This window comes from Salvelinus fontinalis, chromosome 29 (genome assembly GCF_029448725.1).
Source record: "Salvelinus fontinalis isolate EN_2023a chromosome 29, ASM2944872v1, whole genome shotgun sequence".
NCBI lineage: Eukaryota > Metazoa > Chordata > Actinopteri > Salmoniformes > Salmonidae > Salvelinus > Salvelinus fontinalis.
This window is the reverse complement of record NC_074693.1, coordinates 11381565-11404502: the sequence shown is the minus strand read 5'-3', so window position 1 is coordinate 11404502 and position 22938 is coordinate 11381565. Positions and strand designations below refer to the sequence as shown.

General features: G+C 42.5%; 1 protein-coding gene across 6 annotated transcripts; it reads right to left on the bottom strand.

Moving 5' to 3' along the window:
• Positions 1-99: 99 nt before the first annotated feature.
• Positions 100-21946, bottom strand: LOC129827417 (septin-8-A-like). 6 transcript variants are annotated; one of them, XM_055888248.1, is made up of 11 exons: positions 21502-21946; positions 21319-21404; positions 17446-17560; positions 16973-17168; positions 15532-15718; positions 15009-15170; positions 14558-14654; positions 13301-13469; positions 12774-12906; positions 8559-8740; positions 100-1314 (listed from the first exon to the last, which is right to left on the bottom strand). In XM_055888248.1, the coding sequence occupies exons 2-11, from the start codon at positions 21346-21348 to the stop codon at positions 1260-1262; spliced, it is 1326 nt and encodes a 441-aa protein (XP_055744223.1). In that variant the 5' UTR covers positions 21349-21404; positions 21502-21946; the 3' UTR covers positions 100-1259. The 6 variants fall into 6 exon arrangements, with proteins under 6 accessions (XP_055744223.1, XP_055744224.1, XP_055744225.1 ...); XM_055888249.1 differs by having other exon boundaries at positions 21581-21946; XM_055888250.1 differs by having other exon boundaries at positions 21635-21946.
• Between the last annotated feature and the right edge of the window lie 992 nt (positions 21947-22938).

Here is a 22938-nt window from a genome sequence, read left to right as displayed (position 1 = left end):
GCTTTGACATCCTATTAGCCTGTGTAGACATGAGAAGAGGTACAAACCAAACGTAAGAGTTGTCACAATGTATTCATTTACAATCAAAGAGGAGGTGAAGACATTTCTCAAAGTAGCTTTATTAATAGCCGAGCAAATACAAATCTATACGAGACAGGGTATAATCAATCACTTTTATAAGACAACTTATTTAAAGATTGTTTAACTATAATCTTGGACACTTTAGGATAACATTTATATTTTGTAGTTTTAGTGTAATTTCAAATACAATTGAAAGAAGCTCATTTTGTTCTGCTGGAATATTGTTCTTAATTTCAGACAAATTCAACAATACACCTTGGTGGTTAATCTTTAGCCATCAAATTATACAATCCCAACCACCATAGCACAAATATCACTATTATTTTATTTAAATAGGTATACTAATCCATAGATCATATTCCACAAAGTCACAGTTTGTTAAATAAAGTTATTTCTTATTAATAGACAACCGTAACAACTTCGTGCAGGTTGCAGCATCCTTAATAAAACTCGTACAGATTTTCAGTGGAATAAGACGAGTCACTAGTCAAATACATAGAACAGTCAGTGTAAAACCCGGACAACAGCGTGGAAAACACATTTGTTAATCTAATGAACTACTTGATAAACTCTGCGGGGATTTTAATCTGAAAATTGTTGTCTTGCAGCCTGAATGCCAGTCGGTTACTGCTCTCTTACCAACTGCTTTCTAGAACAGAAACAGACTGGCACCTCGGCTAGTTATCTTATGCTTCTTGAAGAAAGTCATGTGTAAAATGTCATGCAGAGAAGCATGCTATAGAGCATCAGCTTTTATTGAACCATAGTTGCATCCCCAATATCACCCTATATAGTGCACTACTTTATAGCCCTATAGATAGCCTATATACTTTCTGACTATTAGAGAACGTGTGTACTAATATGCTGAGCTGTATGGAAGACTCCAAGACTAGGTATTAGGTAAGAACATCACTTGAAGAGTTCAGGAAGGAGCAGCAAGGACTGCATCCCAGATGGCACTCTATTCCCTTGGTAATGCACCATTTTTGACCAGAGGCTTAGGTCAAAAGTAGTGCACAGTATAGGGAATAGGGTGCCAATTTAGGATGCACAAAGGATTTTTACAAAATGTAGCTTCGATATCACACTGTAAAAAATAGTAAGCTCAATAGATTGTTAATTGTCAATAGGGGAAGATTAGAACAGCCATCCTTTTGGCGTGGTAGAAAGTCAGTCTTCTAATTTAAATTCCTTCCTGATGTTAGGGAGCACGCAGACGGAAGACTAAAGAAGCTATGAAAAGAAAAGAAAAACCTCAGGTCATTGATTTGAACAGGAGACAAGCAGGCAGGTTAGCATACAGGAGCACACACACTGCATGCCCAGGAAAGTCATAATGCATGAACAGAACATTAGCCTATACTACTTGACAAACTATACTACCGTGACATTCTCTGAACCTATACTCAATTGGAATTGTGTACTGTACATTTATGGACATGAAGATTATATAACTAAAAGTAGGCTGTAAGTTAGCTAGTATTTTAAAAAGGACCAGTATTTTGCATGTGCCAATCACTAGACTAATTGATCACTACATAATTACCCCTCGCTTGAAGCAGGTTAATACTATGACAATACCTGCTATTCATTGATTCATTGCCTGGGAACAATAAAACAAAATCTCCCTTATGTAACTCCGATAACCCATGCTTAGTGGAGAAATAAAAACTAGCCTGGTAACAAACCTGTTTGTGCTCTTGTATAGTCCACTGCTCATTGTCAAGCCATACATACATGTTACAGTAGGCATGATAGCACAAACAGACTAGCACTTAGGTTAAAATAAAATAAAAACAAAATAAAAACAGAGTAAAGTAATTGGTAGGGGAAATGCAGGGTTGGGAGAAAGAAAAAAAAACTTTGACCCACAAACGCCACAGTCAACCAGGTCTTGGTTAACGCCGCAGTCAACCAGGTCTTGGGTGACATCACAGTCAACCAGGTCTTGGTTAACGCCACAGTCAACCAGGTCTTGGGTAACATCACAGTCAACCAGGTCTTGGGTAACATCACAGTCAACCAGGTCTTGGGTAACATCACAGTCAACCAGGTCTTGGGTAACATCACAGTCAACCAGGTCTTGGGTAACATCACAGTCAACCAGGTCTTGGGTAACATCACAGTCAACCAGGTCTTGGTTAACGCCACAGTCAACCAGGTCTTGGGTGACATCACAGTCAACCAGGTCTTGGGTAACATCACAGTCAACCAGGTCTTGGGTAACATCACAGTCAACCAGGTCTTGGGTATTTTAAAGATGCCTTACTACATCTGATCATGCAATTCAGTTGCCTGGCTACCCAACCTCCTTGCGCCGGCCAAATGCTACGCCACGCCCACAGACGTTAGCTTCCTCTCAGCAATGAGTCTGGATCTGAGTAACTCCCAGACGATGTCTAGAATGGATTTCTGATTGGTCCCTGAAACCGATGTGTTGGGCCAGAACACACTTGGTTAAAGCAGTGTTTTTAAAATGTGTCATTGGCTTTGATACTCTGATTGGTTAGAGATGATACAAATCGCTGATGACTATGTGTTGTACAACACCCCTCATTTTGACGTCACCACAAACGACTTCAATGACGGCAGTCTCAGACTGAACTATGTAGGGAACGATAGAGCAGCGGAAAAATTCAGTTTGAGTCGTCAGCCAAGCAATACAGGACAGAGAAGTGATCAGTGTGGCTGGTAAAACTCAGGAATTAGATTTCTACATTCATTATAGGCTATATATATATATATATATATATATATATATATATATATATATATATATATATATATATATATATATATATACACAGCATTGATAAAACCATGATTCGCCTTCTGAAGTCCCAGAGCAATGCATACACGGCCCAAGTGAACACCGTTTTACTTCTTTATTGGAATGAAAAGGCATACAGTGGTCTTATCCTCTTTCCCTTTAACAGTAACATTTCAGAGAAAAAACAGCCGTCAGAGACATGTCCTACAGCTCTGTATGCCATAGCTCCTTTTACCTTTGCATATTTAATTAAATTGCACAGAATGGTAGCTTTCACCCTTATTGCATAGTATAGTTGCCATAAAGCCTTAATAGCAGCCTAAGCACAGAGCTCCTGTAAAATGTGTACATACACTGTATACACACACACTACCGGTCAAAACACCTACTCATTCAAGGGTTTTTCTTTATTTGTACAATTTCCTACATTGTAGAATAATAGTGAAGACATCAAAAACATGAAATAACACATATGGAATCATGTAGTAACCAAAAAAAAGTGTTAAACAAATCAATATTTATTTATTTGACATTCTTCAAATAGCCACCCTTTGCCTTGATGACAGCTTTGCAGCGTCACCTGGAATGCTTTTCCAACAGTCTTGAAGGAGTTCCCACATATGCTGAGCACTTGTTTGCTGCTTTTCCTTCACTACGCAGTCCGATTCATCCCAAAACATTTCAATTGGGTTGAGGTCGGGGGGATTGTGGAGGCCAGGTCTTCTGATGCAGCATTCCATCACTCTCCTTCTTGGTCAAATAGCCCTTACACAGCCTGGAGGTGTGTTGGGTCATTGTTCTGCTGAAAAACAAATGATAGTGGGACTAAGCCCAAACCAGATGTGATGGCATATCGCTGCAGAATGCTGTGGTAGCCATGCTGGTAAGGTGTGCCTTGAATTATAAATACATCTGAGACAGTGTCACCAGTAAAGCACCCCCACACCATAACACCTCCTCCTCCATGCTTTACGGTGGGAAATACACATGCAGAGATCATCCGTTCACCAATACCGCGTCTCACAAAGACACGGCGGATGGAACCCAAAATCTCCAATTTGGACTCCAGACCAAAGGACAAAATCTCCACCCGTCTAATGTCCATTGCTTGTGTTTCTTGGCCTAAGCAAGTCTCTTCTTATTATTGGTGTCCTTTAGTAGTGGTTTCTTTGCAGCAATTTGACCATGAAGGCCTGACTCACGCAGTCTCCTCTGAACAGTTGATGTTGAGATGTCTCTGTTACTTGAACTTTGAAGCATTTATTAGGGCTGCAATTTCTGAGGCTGGTAACTCTAATGAACTAATCCTCTGCAGCAAAGGTAACTCTGGGTCTTCGTTTCCTGTGGAGGTCCTCATGAGAGCCAGTTTCATCATTGGGCTTGATGGTTTTTGCGACTGCACTTTAAGACATTTTCAAAGTTCTTGAAATGTTCCGTATTGACTGTCTTAAAGTAATGGACTGTTGTTTCTCTTGGCTTATTTGAGCTGTTCTTGCCATAATATGGACTTGGTCTTTTACCAAATCGGGCCATCTTCTGTATACCCCCCTACCTTGTCACAACACAACTGATTGGCTCAAACGCATTAAGGAGGAAAGAAATACCACAAATTTACTTTAGGCACACCTGTTAATTGAAATGCATTCCAGGTGACTACCTCATTAAGCTGGTTGAGAGAATGCCAAGAGTGTGCAAAGCTGTCATCAAGGCAAAGTGTGGCTATTTGAAGAATCTTAAAAATAAAATATATTTAGATTTGTTTAACACTTTTTTGGTTACCATATGATTCCATGTGCTATTTCATAGTTTTGATGACGTCACTATTATTCTACAATGTAGAAATAGTAAAAAAATAAAGACAAACCCTTGAATGAGTAGGTGTTCTAAAATTTTTGACCAGTAGTGTATATACACATACACACATAAGTATGTGGACACCCCTTCAAATTAGTGGCTTTGGCTATTTCAGCCACACCCTGGCAAACATTGACAGTAGAATGGCCCGTACTGAAGAGCTCAGTGATTTTCAACGTGTCACCGTCATAAGATTCTACCTTTCCAACAAGTCAGTTTGTCAAATTTCTGCCCTGTTAGAGCTGCCCTGGTCAACTGTAAGTGTTATTGTGAAGTGGAAACGTCTAGGCACAACAACGGCTTAGCCACGAAGTGGTAGGTCACACAAGCTCACAGAACAGGACCGCGGAGTGCTGAATCCCGTAGCGCGTAAATATCGTCTGTCCTCGGTTGTAACACTCACTACCGAGTTCCAAACTCCCTCTGGAAGCAACATCAGCACAATAACTGTTCGTTGGGAGCTTCATTAAATGGGTTTCCATGACCGAGCAGGCACACACAAGCCTAAGATCACTATGTGCAATGCCAAGCGTCAGCTGGAGTGGTATAAAGGTCGCCGCCACTCGACTCTGGAGCAGTAGAAACATGTTCTCTGGAGTGATGAATCACGCTTCATGATCTGGCAGTCCGACAGACGTAACTGGGTTTAGTGGATGTCAGGAGAACCCTACCTGCCCCAATGCATAGTGCCAACTGTAAAGTTTGGTGAAGGAGGAATAATGGTCTGGGGCAATTTTTCATGGTTCGGGCTAGGCCCCTTAGTTACAGTGAAGGGAAATCTTAACGCTACATTATACAATGACATTCTAGATGATTATATTCAACCTTGAGGCAACAGTTTGGGGAAGGTCCTTTCTTGTTTCAGCATGACAATGCTCCCCTGCAAAAAACGAGGTCCATACAGAAATGGTTTGTCGAGATCGGTGTGGAAGAACTTGACTGTCCTCCACAGAGCCCTGACCTCAACCCCATCAAACACCTTTGGGATGAATTGTAATGTTGACTTCGAGCCAGGCCTAATCGCCCAACATCAGTGCACAACCCCACTAATGCTCTTGTGGCTGAATGGAAGCAAGTCCCTGCAGCACTGTTCCAACATCTAATGGAAAGCCTTCCCAGAAGAGTGGATGCTGTTATAGCAGCAGAGGGGGGACCAACTCCATATTAATGCCCATGATTTTGGAATGAGATGTTCGACGAGCAGGTGTCCACATACTTTTGGTCGATCGTGTGTATGTATGTATGTATGTATGTATGTATGTATGTATGTATGTATGTATGTATGTATGTATGTATGTATAGAGAGCGACTGTTTAGTGCCGAAAAATAAGGGGTTAAAGCCTTCCCAGAAGAGTGGAGGCTGTTATATATTACTTGTTTGTTTTTGAAGCTCTTTGAGATTCTATGAAAAGCGCTATAGAAACGTAATAAATTATTATTAAATATACTGTACTCTAACTAGCTACAGCATCATAAACTACTTCTTAATATATATAAAAAAAAACTAATATAGTATTAATATGCATATATTCATATACAGTATACAAGTACATTTCCCATGATAGATGGACACACGTTCACACCAAGAATGTAAAACAACATATGCATAAGTTGTCAAAACAGAGTTCAGATTTTCTTTTCACACGTCTTGTGGAGTCAGCACTGGAGATAAAGGTGTCCCAAATGACACCCTATTGTTTCTGGTCAAAAGTAGTACACTATATACCGCAAGGAATAGGGTGCCATTTGGGACGTATTCATAAAGTCCACTGTGTGTGGTCACTTTTCTGATCCTTGAATACACATAGCGGTTCACAGCCAGCTTGTCATCATCACACATCTCTCTCACTCGCTCTCTCACATGTAGTGTAAAAGAGGTGTGTGTCATTGAGGCCATTCATACAATTTCAGAATGAAAATAGTCCCTGAAGATAAGTGAAGATAAAATATGTCCCTTGTTCCCATGGTGATGAAGATACACATTCCTGGTTGCTTGATGTTGCTGCGCGGCCATGAATCAACTGAAAGAGGGAAGAAAGAAAATATGGCAAAAATATGGTAAAAGGAACGTGTATAGAATTTGATAAATGAGTTGGAAAATCAAAGAAAAATATCGTATTTAAAACAAAATACTAGGTGGAGAACGCTGCGATAGCAATGATCGGAATTATTTCAACGTCATGTCCGTTTCAGTTTTACATAGTGAACAGAACTGTTATATGATACGTCCATCTTCGCACAAATGGTTATATTATGAAATATGGGAACTGTCCAGTAGAGGGCACTATAACCTTCACATTAACGAGTCATCAGAGTCGTAGTCAATAGTCAACCTTCTTATTTCCTCACATTTTCTCCTCCTCATCAGTGTGCTGCTTAACATTTCCTGTCATCGAGACTCTATTAAGTTAAATGTCTGAGGAGTGAGACCATTATTCCATTACAATAGACAGACTGACACAAGATGCAAGATGTCTAACTGTGAACTGAATAGGCTACCATCTATGATGTCTAACTGTGAACTGAATAGGCTACCATCTATGATGTCTAACTGTGAACTGAATAGGCTACCATCTATGATGTCTAACTGTGAACTGAATAGGCTACCACTATGATGTCTAACTGTGAACTGAATAGGCTACCATCTATGATGTCTAACTGTGAACTGAATAGGCTACCATCTATGATGTCTAACTGTGAACTGAATAGGCTACCATCTATGATGTCTAACTGTGAACTGAATAGGCTACCATCTATGATGTCTAACTGTGAACTGAATAGGCTACCATCTATGATGTCTAACTGTGAACTGAATAGGCTACCATCTATGATGTCTAACTGTGAACTGAATAGGCTACCACTATGATGTCTAACTGTGAACTGAATAGGCTACCATCTATGATGTCTAACTGTGAACTGAATAGGCTACCATCTATGATGTCTAACTGTGAACTGAATAGGCTACCATCTATGATGTCTAACTGTGAACTGAATAGGCTACCATCTATGATGTCTAACTGTGATCTGAATAGGCTACCACTCTGAACCATTTAAGCGTCACCCAGAGACAAATATATAGGTCTCTGGTAGTGCCCAAACAGTGAATGACACATACAGCCCACAGCCTCTATGATAACACCAGTCAAACGTAGCTAGTGTTATCACAGTCTAGTCAAATCTGTGTTATCGTACATCAGAGGCAGGGAGAAAAGACTAGTGTTACCCTATCAATTCATATTGTGTAGCTAAACACCAGCGACCCAGCCTAGCCTAGCTGAGATGCTAACTGACAGGTCACACTATGCAGAGATGGTCTGGTGGTGGTGGTGTGTAGTGTGTGTGTTATTGTGTTTGTATGTGTGTGTTGCAAAACCACATGCATCAGGCGGTGACAAGGCAAACTGCGACCTCCCCCACTGTCTGGGCACACAATGTCAGACTCAATCTGTCCCCCGTATCACAGTTTCCAAGCCAAGATGTCTCCTGGCACTGTAATGCTATATCATCAGTCACTTCCTGACTGCAACTGTGCTGTGTGAGTGTCGACTCCATAGCGTATTGCTCAGTTGAAGCTTGGCTATAGTGAGTCAATTGGTTATCTAGGTCTAAACCCTGACACTGATTCCCTCAAGGACCCTCTGGAATTTAACACTTGCAGTGGAGATGCCAGATATCACTAGAGCTATAGTATATGAAACAATGGACTGAATGCTAAACACAAAAAAATAAACTAAAGGAGAGAGACACACACAGAGACAGAGAGAGAGAGAGAGAGAGAGACACAGAGAGAGAGACAAAGTAAAGTGAAAAGGAGAAAGACCGAGAGGATAAGTGAGAGAAAGAAAATATTTACTTCTTCTTGTCCTTTCTGAACAGTTGTGAGGATCCCTGTAGAGACTGACCCATCAGCGTCTCAGCTGCCACCTTCCTCCTGTTGAAGTCGTTCATCTCTTCCTCCAGGTCGCTCCTCTTCTCCTCCAGATTCCTCTTCTCCTCCTGATGCATCCTCTTCAGCTGCTCAAACCTCTCATGGAGCTGGAGAGGAGGGGGAGACAGGTTGGTAACATGTAGGCACTTGGCGCTTTAATGTCTAATAATACAGTCAGCAGCCCGTCATTCAGGGCAGGTGGAGCCACACCTGTTTTTAGCCCCACCCGTTAAGCAAAAAACAAGAAAGGTTGTGCCCATTTTGCATGTTATTTTGGTATTAAATCATGTCACATATCAGTTTGCAAACAAAACAAATTATATTGAGTTAAAACCTGTTTGGGCTGCAGCCCGACGTCGGTACACTTACGACAACATCCAGCTCAAGTGCAGGGCGCGAAATTCAAAAGATATTTTTTGTTAAATATTTAACTTTCACACATTAACAAGTCCAATACAGCATATGAAAAGGTACACATCTTGTGAATCGAGTCAACATGTCCGATTTTTAAAATGTTTTACAGGGAAGACACAATATGTAAATCTATTAGCTAACCACGTTAGCAAAAGACACCACTTTTTTACTCCACCAGTTTTTTACTCCATCAGTAGCTATCACAAATTCGACCAAATAAAGATATAAATAGCCACTAACCAAGAAACAACTTCATCAGATGACAGTCTGATAACATATTTATTGTATAGTGTAACAGTATAACTTTACGGCGTCCCCTCGCCCCGACACGGGCGCGAACCAGGGACCCTCTGCACACATCAACAACTGACACCCACAAAGCATCGTTACCCATCGCTCCACAAAAGCCGCGGCCCTTGCAAAGCAAGGGGCAACCCTACTTAAAGTCTCAGAGCAAGTGACGTAACTGATTGAAATGCTACTAGCGCGTACCCGCTAACTAGCTAGCCATTTCACATCCGTTACAATAGCATATGTTTTGTTCAAAAAATTTGCATATTTCAGGTATAAATCATAGTTTACATTTCAGCTACAATCAGAAATTGCACCTAAAGCTGCCATAATATTTACAGACACCAACGTCAAATACCTAATTACTCATCATAAAACATTTCTGAAAAATACATAGTGTACAGCAATTGAAAGACAGGCATCTTGTGATTCCAGACAATATTTCCGATTTATTAAATGTTTTACAGCGAAAACAAAATGTAGCGTTATATTAGCGTAGCCACAATAGCCAGAAACACTTGGGCGCCGACGACCAGTTCACATGCACGACAGATATTAGAAATAGCATCATAAAATGTTTCTTACTTTTGGTGATCTTCCGTCAGAATGTTGGACAAGGTGTCCATTGTCCAGAACAGTCGTTGTTTGGATCTGGAACGGCAAATTTCCCTCTTCATTTAGCATGGGCACTTGCCAAGTGGCACGGATCTCTCCAACGTCAACAAAGTCAGAGAACGGAACACGGCAAAACTCCCGAAAAAATTTCAATAATCTGATTAAACTATATTGAAAAAACATACTTTGCGATGATATGGTCACATGTATCAAATAAAATCAGAGCCGGAGATAGTAGTCATCCATAACGGCAGCTAAACAGAAGGCAATCCCACTGTCCACCTGGCGCTGCAAAGAGTACCGGAAATGAGGGACACGTCATACAAAGAGCTTGTATTCAAATTCAGATCAAGATAAACACAAAATGTATTCTCTCACAGCCTCTTGACATCCAGAGGATGGTCTATGAAGTGCACGTAGACTCTTACGCATCATGCCCATGTATAGGCAGGAAGTTGAACAGAGCATCGATTTCAGGCATTCCACTTCCTGGTCTGGGAATGTGCTGCAGAATGAGTTCTGTTTCACTCAGAGAAATAATTCAAACGGTTTTAGAAACTAGAGTGTTTTCTATCCAATAGTAATAATAATATGCATATTGTACGAGCAAGAATTGAGTACGAGGCCGTTTGAAATGGGCATCTTTTATCTGGCTACTCAATACTGCCCCTTGCAGCCCAAACAGGTTTTAATAATGCCACATACAAACATGGTCTCTGTTTAGCTTTCTTGAGTTAGGCAGCTCCAAAATGCAGGTGTTTCAGCCTAGCTCAGTGCTTTCTGTGGTGGTGGGGCAGCCAGCGGAAAATACGGAGCGTAGAGGTTGGTAATGTTCTCTAGTTGTGCCGTGATTGGCTCAGTGTTCTGTCACTCATAGAGACACTACGTCACCGCATAATCTACAGGGAGAGCTAAAAAGTTCAAGCCCCCTTGGGTGCTGCCATAGATTTACATTAGAAGTGCCCATCCAAGAAGGCTGAAGGTCATTGGCCACAGATAAAATAACATCAAATCACGTTAGATTGGACAGATCATGTCAATATCATACTTTCAAAATCTTAGCTAGCAAGCTAGACAAGCAGTCATCATAAATCACGTCAACAATCTACTGGCAAATCCTTTTCAATCCTTGTCATACGAAGAGAAACTATAGATAAAACGTATCAGTGCTCATTGGAAATAAACATTGAATATCGCAAATTCAACAATGAGTGGTTTAGAAGGAATCAGTGGCTAACTGCAAGCGTTGCAAAGCAATCAATATTTTGCTTCCCCTGCTATTTGGTGGAAAGGGTGTTTGGTCCAAGTCTGGGTTTAAGGGTCTCTTTTCAAAGCTTTTCTGGCCCACGCAACACCACGGGCCAGAAAAGGTTGAATACATTGGTTATGCTGTCAATCCAGCAAAACTTGTGCCACGTTCAATACATCTGGAAACTCGGAACTGGGAAATCTCAGACTTCAGTGACTAAGGGGGAAAAAAATTAGCTCCGACTGGGAAAATACACTTTGAACGGGCATCCAACTCGGAATTCCAAGTCAGGAACTCTGGCCTCTTTCTAGAGCTCTGACCTGAGTTCCCAGTTATCTTGAAAGCACCATAAGTCCAGAGAATGATAGACTTTGATGACAAAGATGACAAAGTTTGCCCACAAGAAGGACTGCCGCGCCACCTTCCTGTTCAAGTGAGCACAGCACAACAAGGTGAGTCCAAAAAGGTATTGTATGCTGCTGCATAAATGATTTAATATGCCAGGGAGATATGGATACTGAAGCTAATGTATACTGTGGCTAATAAAGTAATACTAAGTGTATGTTGTGTAGTAAGCTGTTAGTAGCCCAGGTGCCTCACCCTAATTTAATCCTTTTCTCCTTCATAACATATCCTACTGTTCTGACTTGGTGGTGCACATGTAGCCTATAACCTGTTTTAGAGAAATGTTATCATTGAATGTTGTAAGGGCTTTCATTGTCTGCTTATATGCCCCCTTTATTTATCCTGTGGTTCTGACTTGGTGTACAGGGCGAACACTAAGAACGGCCCATGTTCTGAATTCTGTCGCTATAAATTTCAAAAGTGCTGAAAAAATAGTTATATTGACTACGTCCGTCGTCGCTCGCTCATTAATGTCTTACTTGAAATTACGGATGGCCTCTTATCTGCTCACCATTCCCTTATTACCATAGTTTGTACATCTCAATTGTAAGTAGAAACCACATTTGTTTAAACAAGTCAGCCATATCAGCTATGTTTTTTTAAAGGCAGTAAATGAGGCTGAATTAACTGTTTCTCTGCCAGACAAGGCTCCGCTGATAGCCAGGTGTAACGGTGGTAAGGAATCACTCCATGGGGCTGAAAAGAAAGCTCTACTGTTGGGACAGCTTTGTATTGGCACTAACAGTTTGTGGGCACCGTTTGTCACCGTTATAGTGCAATTAATGTATTGTTTAGTGCTGTGTAGTGACTTTGCTGGCATGCGTAAAAAATAATAATAATAATAACAAATATATACATATATAGCATTTGCCCCACCAAGACTTACATGCTAAAATCGCCACTGGCAGCAGCACATCCAAGGAAATGTCTCAGAATGCTACACTGAGCAAACAGTTCAAACTAAAGTAAAAGGGTCCAAACTGTTAGATGCTCCCAAAATGCTCTGTAGACACATGGTCACATGGCTGATTAGATTCTAATGCCCAGTCCAGAAACAACCCAGTCTCATCGTCTAGCCACAGTCTAGAACATGTTCTCAACATGCGGAGAAGAACAGTATCATTATCTAAACAAGACAACTCCCAGAAGCACCCATGAATGATTACCTCCCTCTCCTTCTCTTTCAGCTCTGCCTCCGTCTCTTTCACTTTGTTGACAAACATCTGTCTCATCTCGTCCTCCTTATGCTGCAGATCCCCCAGGAACTCTTTCCTCTTGGCCTCATATGTCTCCTGCAGACTGATTGGTGAGGGAAGACAAGGTAGTTACAGTTATACGGTATTAAGGTTTGTATCCCGAATACCACCCTAAAAGTAGGGTATTATGTAGGGAATAGGGTGCCCTGGTCAAAAGTAGGGCACTATGTAGGAAATAGTGTGCCATTTGGGATGAATCCTATATTTCATTCTAGAATGTGCATTAGGTCTCTGACTTGTGAGACGTCCATGGGCTTTTTGATGATCTCCAGGGGCCGGTGAGTACTACGGGTTCTGGTGCTAGCTTTGGCTGTATTTTTTGGCTTCCAACACTAGTCTAATTTCAGTTCATATTTGATGACAAACCTTCAGCACATAAAAAAAAAAAGGATAGACAACCTGCCCGCTATGTAACTTAGAACAAGAGCTGATCTCACCTAAAGGGTTTGTTGTCGGGGTCTGTATCTGTGAATCCCAACTCCTCCAGTTTGCAGCGTCTGTAGAGCTCGTAGTGTCTGGCGTGAGTCTGCTCTCTCAGGTCTTCCATATTCACTCTCAGCAACATCTCTCTCAGCTTCACAAAGTCACAGTGGCTCTCGTTCTCCACTGATTAACACAACACAGCAGGATTGGGTTATATGGTTTGTTTAATATGGTTTTATACCTTATAGTTTGAAAGGGACTGGTCATTCTATGGCAAGTTAGGAACAATACGTATATGAGAAAATAACAATTTTATATTGGCATTAATGATATGCGTCTCTCGTGATTGCGTAATATCGATGCATTAATGATGTGTATTCACTTTTCTAGCCCAGGCCTATTGATTCTGAGGTCTTGCTCTGATTGCATCAGTAGTATAGAAAAATGGACTTTAATTGATTACTGTGTGTTCTTATTCGACCCGTTTCGGTGTTGTCCACTTTCCAAATGATTTATATGGTTCTATAACTGTATAATCAATGTACAGGATCAGAGAGATACCTACCCTGTACAGTTCCCCAGGGGTACAGGATCAGAGAGATACCTACCCTGTACAGTTCCCCAGGGGTACAGGATCAATAGAGATACCTACCATGTACAGTTCCCCAGGGGTACAGGATAAGAGAGATACCTACCCTGTACAGTTCCCCAGAGGTACAGGATCAATAGAGATACCTACCCTGTACAGTTCCCCAGGGGTACAGGATCAATAGAGATACCTACCCTGTACAGTTCCCCAGGGGTACAGGATCAATAGAGATACCTACCCTGTACAGTTTCCCAGGGGTACAGGATCAATAGAGATACCTACCCTGTACAGTTCCCCAGGGGTACAGGATCAGAGAGATACCTACCCTGTACAGTTCCCCAGGGGTACAGGAACAGAGAGATACCTACCCTGTACAGTTCCCCAGGGGTACAGGATCAATAGCGATGCCTACCCTGTACAGTTCCCCAGAGGTACAGGATCAATAGAGATACCTACCCTGTACAGTTCCCCAGAGGTACAGAATCAATAGAGAGATACCTACCCTGTACAGTTCCCCAGAGGTACAGAATCAATAGAGAGATACCTACCCTGTACAGTTCCTCAGAGGTACAGAATCAATAGAGAGATACCTACCCTGTACAGTTCCCCAGAGGTACAGGATCAATAGAGATACCTACCCTGTACAGTTCCCCAGAGGTACAGGATCAATAGAGATACCTACCCTGTACAGTTCCCCAGGGGTACAGTCTCGCTTTCACCATCTTATTACCCACTTTAACCTCCTCAACACTCCCCACCACAGCAAAGGGCAGATGGGCCTGGAAAAAAAGATTGAATTTAATATATAAACATTTAGTAACACTTTACTAAAGCCTGTAGATACTGAATAATGCATTATGATGCAGTTATAATGCATGATAAGACTGTCATGAGCATGTATGACCCTCTTATAATATAATGACTGTAGTTTAAAAACACAAGACCACAGCAAGGTTTCACATCGAGGAAGAGGAGGAGACCGTTGTCTCTTTCAATCAATCGGCTCCTCGGCTGACGCAGTAAATCAGGGACGCAAGCAACCTGATTACAGTGGACAGGTGTCTGGAATACACAACTGCATTGTGACGAGACAAGGGTGTGTGTGTGTGTGTGTGTGTGTGCGTCAGACTCACATTCATAGAGGAGTTGATCTCGGTGACAGCCTCGTCCTCAGTAGGGAACTGGTGGATCTGAACACCGTTGCTCACCAGCTCTGACATGATCTTGATCTTGAACTTGTGCAGCTCGCTCTTAGATATGGTGTCTGCCTTGGCAATGACGGGGATGATGTTTACCTGGGAGTACAGGGAGGAGCAGCTTTTGCATTCCAATAGCATTTTAATCATCAGGTCTACTATGCTTTTTTATATTGACTCTGGATTGACACAAACGCAAGCGTCAAAAACGCAATGCAGCTCTACTTTGAGATAAAAACGTAGCTGGTTGTACCTGAACCTGAACCCTTGTCAGAATCCTTCAGGGGAGTTGCCAGGTGCTGTTCAACTCTTATGATGTCCAACACTTCAGATGCTAACACATCAGTGGTCCAAACAAATCAATGTCCAAAACACGTTTTCCCGCAACAGTATATTCCTGCAGGGCTGTAAAGTATAAGAGCAGCTCCTAATACAAGAACAAATGGATTTCAAACGTTACCTTGCTGTCCAGTTTCTTCATGGTGACCAGATCCAGTGATTTGAGAGAGTGTCCGGTGGGAGCGATGAAGTAGAGACAGATATGGATCCTGGTGTCGTGGTAGTCGAACAGGGAACGTTTGATCTTCATCTCCTCCTGCAGGTAAGTCTCAAACTGGGTGTCGATGTAGTCCACTATGGGTTTGAAGCTGCAGGGCACAGAGCGACCAGGATTTGGGCTTTGGGGATAGGTCATTTTCAATTACACGTGAATGGAGAATGTCAGAAAGGCAGGAATTCCTGATTAAATTGGGAACAATCACATCCCTGAGAAAAGTGTTAAGAAATGCAGATGCAGGGCCTGAAAACATATTTATTTTGTATATTTATTTTATTGAACCTTTAACTAGGCAAGTCAGTTCAGAACATATACACTATTTAAGCTCAAGCTCCTTAGAAGCATTTTCACCAGAAAATAAATATCCTAGAAAGTTTTCCCTGCTATTCAAGAAACAAATAGTAGAGTATCTGGGTTACAAACTGCAGCAATAATACCATCCCAAAAATGCACTCTTTCCCGCTGCCCTGTTGTTGGACCATTCCAGTTCCCTTTCAGATTGCATTAGTTCTACCAATCATCCTCTCCCTTCTGCTGCCTTCCCATTCATTGCTGCACAAAGACCCAAAGCCTTAATTTATGCCAATCCTTTCCACTGTATGTGTGTTGGCTGGAGGGCCACTAGTTGAGAGGACCTGAGGAGGAATGCTGAAAGTCCAATGTAGGTCTTCTTATATCTACAGCCTGTCTTAACTTCCCACCTTCAACGACTGACTGAAGTGTTATTTAATGACTAAGCCCAACCTGAAACCCAACCTTGACCTGAACCCTAACCCCAACCTTGGCCTGAACCCCAACCTTGACCTGAACCCCTAACCCCCGGCCTGAACACCTAACCCCAACCTTGGCCTGAACCCCTAATCCCCGGCCTGAACACCTAACCCCAACCTTGGCCTGAACCCCTAACCCCCCGGCCTGAACACCTAACCCCAACCTTGGCCTGAACCCCTAACCCCCGGCCTGAACACCTAACCCCAACCTTGGCCTGAACCCCTAACCCCCGGCCTGAACACCTAACCCCAACCTTGGCCTGAACCCCTAACCCCCGGCCTGAACACCTAACCCCAACCTTGGCCTGAACCCCTAACCCCCGGCCTGAACACCTAACCCCAACCTTGGCCTGAACCCCTAACCCCCGGCCTGAACCCCTAACCCCCGGCCTGAACCCCTAAACCACGGCCTGAACAGTCCTGATGCCATCTCTCCCTACAGTACCTACACAAATCCATGAGCTAAACATCTTAACCAGATGTCAGGCAAGGTTACTCATCACACGAGTGTGGTTCACCAAACCACCTCCTATCTGCCTCACTAACGAAGCACCCAGCTGTTCCTGTATTATCACCTCTCCTCCTTGTTGATCTGGTCTCCGAACCCCACGGTGTCGACTACGGTCAGTTTAAGCTGAACGTTGCTCTCCTTCAGGTCGTAGGTCCTGGGCCGCAGGTACACACCGTTCTGGTAGTGGCTGGCCTCCTCGGCCTCAAACAGTGTGTTGAACAGCGTGTTCATCAACGTTGACTTCCCTATCCCTGTCTCACCTGAGGATGGAGACAAAAACAAAAACAAGTTGAAAATAAGTAGAAAGAAAAAAAATTGAACATTTTAAAAAGATGTGAAAGAGTGATGAGTGAGAAAATAAAAATGTAGTGACTGAAGATGTTTTAGCCTGGGTACCGGAATGTTCCTGCATTCAGAAAACATTCTTGCCTTTAGCTACAGTAGAAATAGATTGGCAGTCAGGCTAGAGTTGTATGTGTAGTGAGAAGTGAGACGCGTTAAGATCTTGAGGTAATGCTGGACACAGATGTTACATACCGACACACAGGATGTTGAAGCAGAATCCCTGTGTGACTGATTTACTGACCAACTGGTCTGGAAGACTGTCAAATCCAACATGGCCGCCCAGCTCCAGGCTACGCTTCTCTTCATTCTGAGGAGAGACAATCACATGTTATAAATGTGTAAAATAAAAATAAATATATTATAATGTCTCCTGAGTGGCACAGCGGTCTAAGACACTGCATCTCAATGGTTCCCTGGTTCCAATACAGGCTGTATCACATCCGGACGTGATTGGGAGTCCCATAGGGCGGCGCACAATTGGCCCACCGTCGTCCGGGTTTGGCGGGTGTAGGCTGTCATTGTAAATAATAATTCGTTTTTAACTGACTTGCCTGGTTAAATTTAAAAAAGAAGAGTGATAAACATTGTTTATACTCCTCCCCAGTTAAGAGCATTTTAGTAAATGATGTTAACCTCTTCCAAAACAAAATCACTGGATACCTGACCTGTAAAGGTTCTCTCTGACTAACAGTTAGGACTATAACCCCTCGGCAAAGACATGCCGCTGAGATGCAAGGTCAGAAAGCACTGCCAGGCATGTCAAACAGGGAGGAACATCAGGTTCTGCAAATCAATCTGTTTCATTTCATACAGTTTGTGTACGTGTGATGTTTTATATGCAGAGACACGAGGGATTGGTTTTCCTTTTAATGCAATTAGAATCACTTTATTTTCCAATGTGTCTTTTAGTACCAGATGTGTCTGAAGGCCTGACTAATTAAAAAATACATAACAATAAATCATATTTAACCTTCATTTAACTAGGCAAGTCAGTTAAGAACAAATTCTTATTTACAATGACGGCCTACCGGGGAACAGTGGGTTAACTGCCTTGTTCAGGGGTAGAACGACAGATTTCTGACCTTGTCAACCAGGAAATTCGATCCAGAAACCTTTCGGTTACTGGCCCTACGCTCTAACCACTAGGCTACCTGCCACCCTCTAATGCTCGGTTATATTTAACCCAGGATGAAAGCCTGACTCTAATGCTCGGTTATATTTAACCCAGGATGAAAGCCTGACTCTAATGCTAGGTTATATTTAACCCAGGATGAAAGCCTGACTAATGCTAGGTTATATTTAACCCAGGATGAAAGCCTGACTCTAATGCTAGGTTATATTTAACCCAGGATGAAAGCCTGACTCTAATGCTAGGTTATATTTAACCCAGGATGAAAGCCTGACTCTAATGCTAGGTTATATTTAACCCAGGATGAAAGCCTGACTCTAATGCTAGGTTATATTTAACCCAGGATGAAAGCCTGACTAATGCTAGGTTAGGATTAACCCAGGATGAAAGCCTGACTAATGCTAGGTTATGATTTTTATTTATTTATTTATTTTATTTAACCAGGTAGGCAAGTTGGGAACGAGTTCTCATTTACAATTGCGACCTGGCCAAGATAAAGCAAAGCAGTTCGACACATAACAGAGTTACACATGGAGTAAAACAAACATACAGTCAATAATACAGTAGAAAAATAAGTCTATATACAATGTGAGCAAATTAGGTGATTTAAGGGAGGTAAAGGCAATAAATAGGCCATGGTGGTGAAGTAAATACAATATAGCAATTAAAACACTGGAATGGTAGATTTGACAGTAGATGAGTGTGCAAAGTAGAAATACTGGAGTGTAAAGGAGCAAAATAAATAAATAAATAAATAAATACAGTAGGGGAAGAGGTAGTTGTTTGGGCTATTTATAGATGGGCTATGTACAGGTGCCGTGATCTGTGAGCTGCTCTGACAGCTGGTGCTTAAAGCTAGTGAGGGAGATAAGTGTTTCCAGTTTCAGAGATTTTTGTAGTTCGTTCCAGTCATTGGCAGCAGAGAACTGGAAGGAGAGGCGGCCAAATGAGGAATTGGCTTTGGGGGTGACTAGAGAGATATACCTGCTGGAACGCAGCAGAACCCAGGATGAAAGCCTGACTAATGCTAGGTTATCTTTAACCCAGGACATTAGCATGTAATCCATGTTCCCATAACCAGATACTGAACCATGGCTGGCTTCAGAGTATCCATCCCAAACGGCACCCTATTCCCTATGTGGTGCACTACTTCTAACAAGAACCCTATGGGCCCTGGTCAAAAGTAGTGCACTACATAGGGAACAGGGTGTAATTTGAGACAGACCCTGTGCCGTCTTCAGAAGCATGTTGTTATTCACAGTACAGAGGGCTGGGCCCAGCATGTTATTCACAGTACAGAGGGCTGGGCCCAGCATGTTGTTATTCACAGCACAGAGGGCTGGGCCCAGCATGTTATTCACAGCACAGAGGGCTGGGCCCAGCATGTTATTCACAGCACAGAGGGCTGGGCCCAGCATGTTGTTATACACAGTACAGAGGGCTGGGCCCAGCATGTTATACACAGTACAAAGGGCTGGGCCCAGCATGTTATTATACACAGTACAGAGGGCTGGGCCCAGCATGTTATTCACAGCACAGAGGGCTGGGCCCAGCATGTTATTCACAGCACAGAGGGCTGGGCCCAGCATGTTATTCACAGCACAGAGGGCTGGGCCCAGCATGTTATTCACAGCACAGAGGGCTAGGCCCAGCATGTTATTCACAGTACAGAGGGCTGGGCCCAGCATGTTACTCACAGCACAGAGGGCTGGGCCCAGCATGTTGTTATACACAGTACAGAGGGCTGGGCCCAGCATGTTGATATTCACAGCACAGAGGGCTGGGCCCAGCATGTTGTTATACACAGTACAGAGGGCTAGGCCCATCATGTTGATATTCACAGCACAGAGGGCTGGGCCCAGCATGTTATTCACAGCACAGAGGGCTAGCCATGAGGACAAGGATGAGCTCAACGCCACAATCATCTGTACCACTGGCCCAGTGCTCCACACACACAGAGATCCCTCTGTGTAGCTGTTGTTCCACAGGGTGAGGAGATCCATGTGTCCTGCCCTTAAAAATCACCCTTAACAAAACACAATCTGTCATCAGCTTCACATCCATGTGCCGTAGTGTGTGTTTGTGCGGTGCAAACTAAATTACAGGGATGAATTGAATCACTAACTCAATAACTAGGAGGTCAGAATGACAGTTGGCTACCGTTATGAACAAACACGGAAGGATATCATATGTTGACAGATACACACGTCCTCAGTTCCTATCGTGTTAAACTGAGGATTAGCGCAGTTACCTCATGGAGAGACAAGTGGCTGCTACTTATCTACTTATCTACTTATCCTGTTATCCGCAAGTTAGCTTCAATTCACAACAACTCAAACTAACTCAAACCTCTTAGCTAGGGTTGCGCTGAAAGTTGAACTCTCCCTCCTTTCATTGCAGCGATACTGTGTATCAACCCTCTTCTCTCCACAAAACATGCAATACCTGCGTGGCTACAATAAACAAGTTCCAAAACTGTTACAATGTTTCACTGACAGTGGCAAGTGATACATCTGTGGACCGAATTGATACAATGTAGCATTGCGTGGCTATTGGTTTAATATCTGAGTGACAGCACAGTGAGGTGTCGAGATTTAGATTTTTTTTTAACCAGCAATATCAGAGTGCAACGACTAGAATGACTCAATTGCATACCTAGCATCAATTAACATATTATAAGTAACCTAGAAAAGGATTGAAATAATTATGCGTCAATAGTAGGCTACCGTACTCCAAATGGTATCTAGCCTACGGGAAATAAATCACTGCTCTCCCCGTGTTGATGATACCCCACATTAGCTGCTGCATACGCGCCTAATCAGCTCCTACTTAATACCTCTATATAGCAGTAGACACACTAACGTAGGCTATGCATAATTCACTAGGCTGTTTATTCATGACTTTTGTGAAACGCAGCAAATCTCTAGGCTACTTACAGCGAAGATGTCTATGTCCGGGGCGGCCATCGTGAAGAAGAGAAGCGTGGGGAGTAGAATTGATGAGAGGCTGTCTTCATCGGGCCCTGGTGGGGTTGACAGTGGAACAGCTCAATTCATTCAATAGGGCTACTTTGTGGCAACACCCCCTATATGCTGAAATGCAATTTGTTAAAACCTCACATGCAGTAAGACTGTACTGTACATAATGGAGCGTCTATTGCTCTGATTAGGTACTGTAGAGGGGAGACAAATGACGCGCCTTGGTTTCCGTGAGAACAGATTTAAGAACGGAGAAGGAGAAACACAGACAGACCCTCTGCGCGTTGTTGGTCCGGTCCGGATGATAAACTGTAAATACAGGCTGTAAATCAAGAGGTTGGAGAACAATAATGCTAATAGTCAAAGCCCTGAAAAAAATATGCTCCATCTGTCATACATCAAGCATGCATCATGACTTTGTTACAACAACATGTAGGCTAACAGCAGGTGTTTTATAAACTGGCACAATGACAAAAACTATGCTGCTAAAGAAAACCAAGGTGTAAAACTAGACTGGACTAGACTACGATATAATGGAATAGATCCGCTCTCTCTAAACTGGGAGAAGAAAAGTGGATGATACTGAAACGTGAACGCGCATATGGCGCTCACGGGCCTGGCACCCTTGGCATGCTCTGCAAAGATATTCTAATTTCCCGTTTAAAACTATTTTTGCTAGGCACCGGAAACAGCAGGTAGTGGTAGTGAAGGACCCTCGATGCATCATCATAGCTGACGGCGGACGGGACAGTCGGGGAGCGGAGAGTTTCAGAACAACAAGTTAACATTATTCCGCTATCTGGGAAGAGGTGAACATTGAAAAATATGTATTTAACTATAGAAACTATTTCGACTTTTTTGTTGGAGCACGGCAGCAAAGTAAATAACTCGGATTTGCTGAATACTGTTAAACCTCAGATCAATTGCAGTGATCCAGATCAATTGCAGTGATCCTGTGGAAAAGAAGCACAATGAGGATCTTATTCAAAACAATTATAAACATCGCTGTGTTCGTCAAACAGATCGATGATGTCAAGTTTGTCGTTGTAAAGAAAAGGTTTCACGACTTTGTGAAAGGAGGAATGCATTTAGTCACATAGAAGTCGAATTTGGACGAGAACATTTGCCGTGCCAGTTCCAAATCTGGTAAAATACTGAACTCCGACATTGAAAATAACAATTCATATTGTGCTTCAAGAATAAATGGAAATAGTTTGAACGATAATTTAAAAATGTATGCCTCTGCATATAAATGAATTAGGAGGATGCCCCAATGCGCACCCTGCAGGTTATGGAGGTGCCATTAGGTCAAGTAAGCCTATCAAACATTCTTATCAAGAACCCCCCACAATCAAGATACTGAATGTTTCAGCTGATCAAAGGACCAGAAAAACTGGAAAAACTACTGACCCTGTGTTTGCTATTGTGGCAGTGAAATCTCCACCACCGACAAGAACCAATATTGGAATAAAGTGTTAATTAATGGGACCTAACATTTGAGAGATTCCAAGCATGTTGGCACAGATCTCCCGCTTCTCTACCACCAGAGGTAGCAGTGACTCCTAAACATCCAGGCAG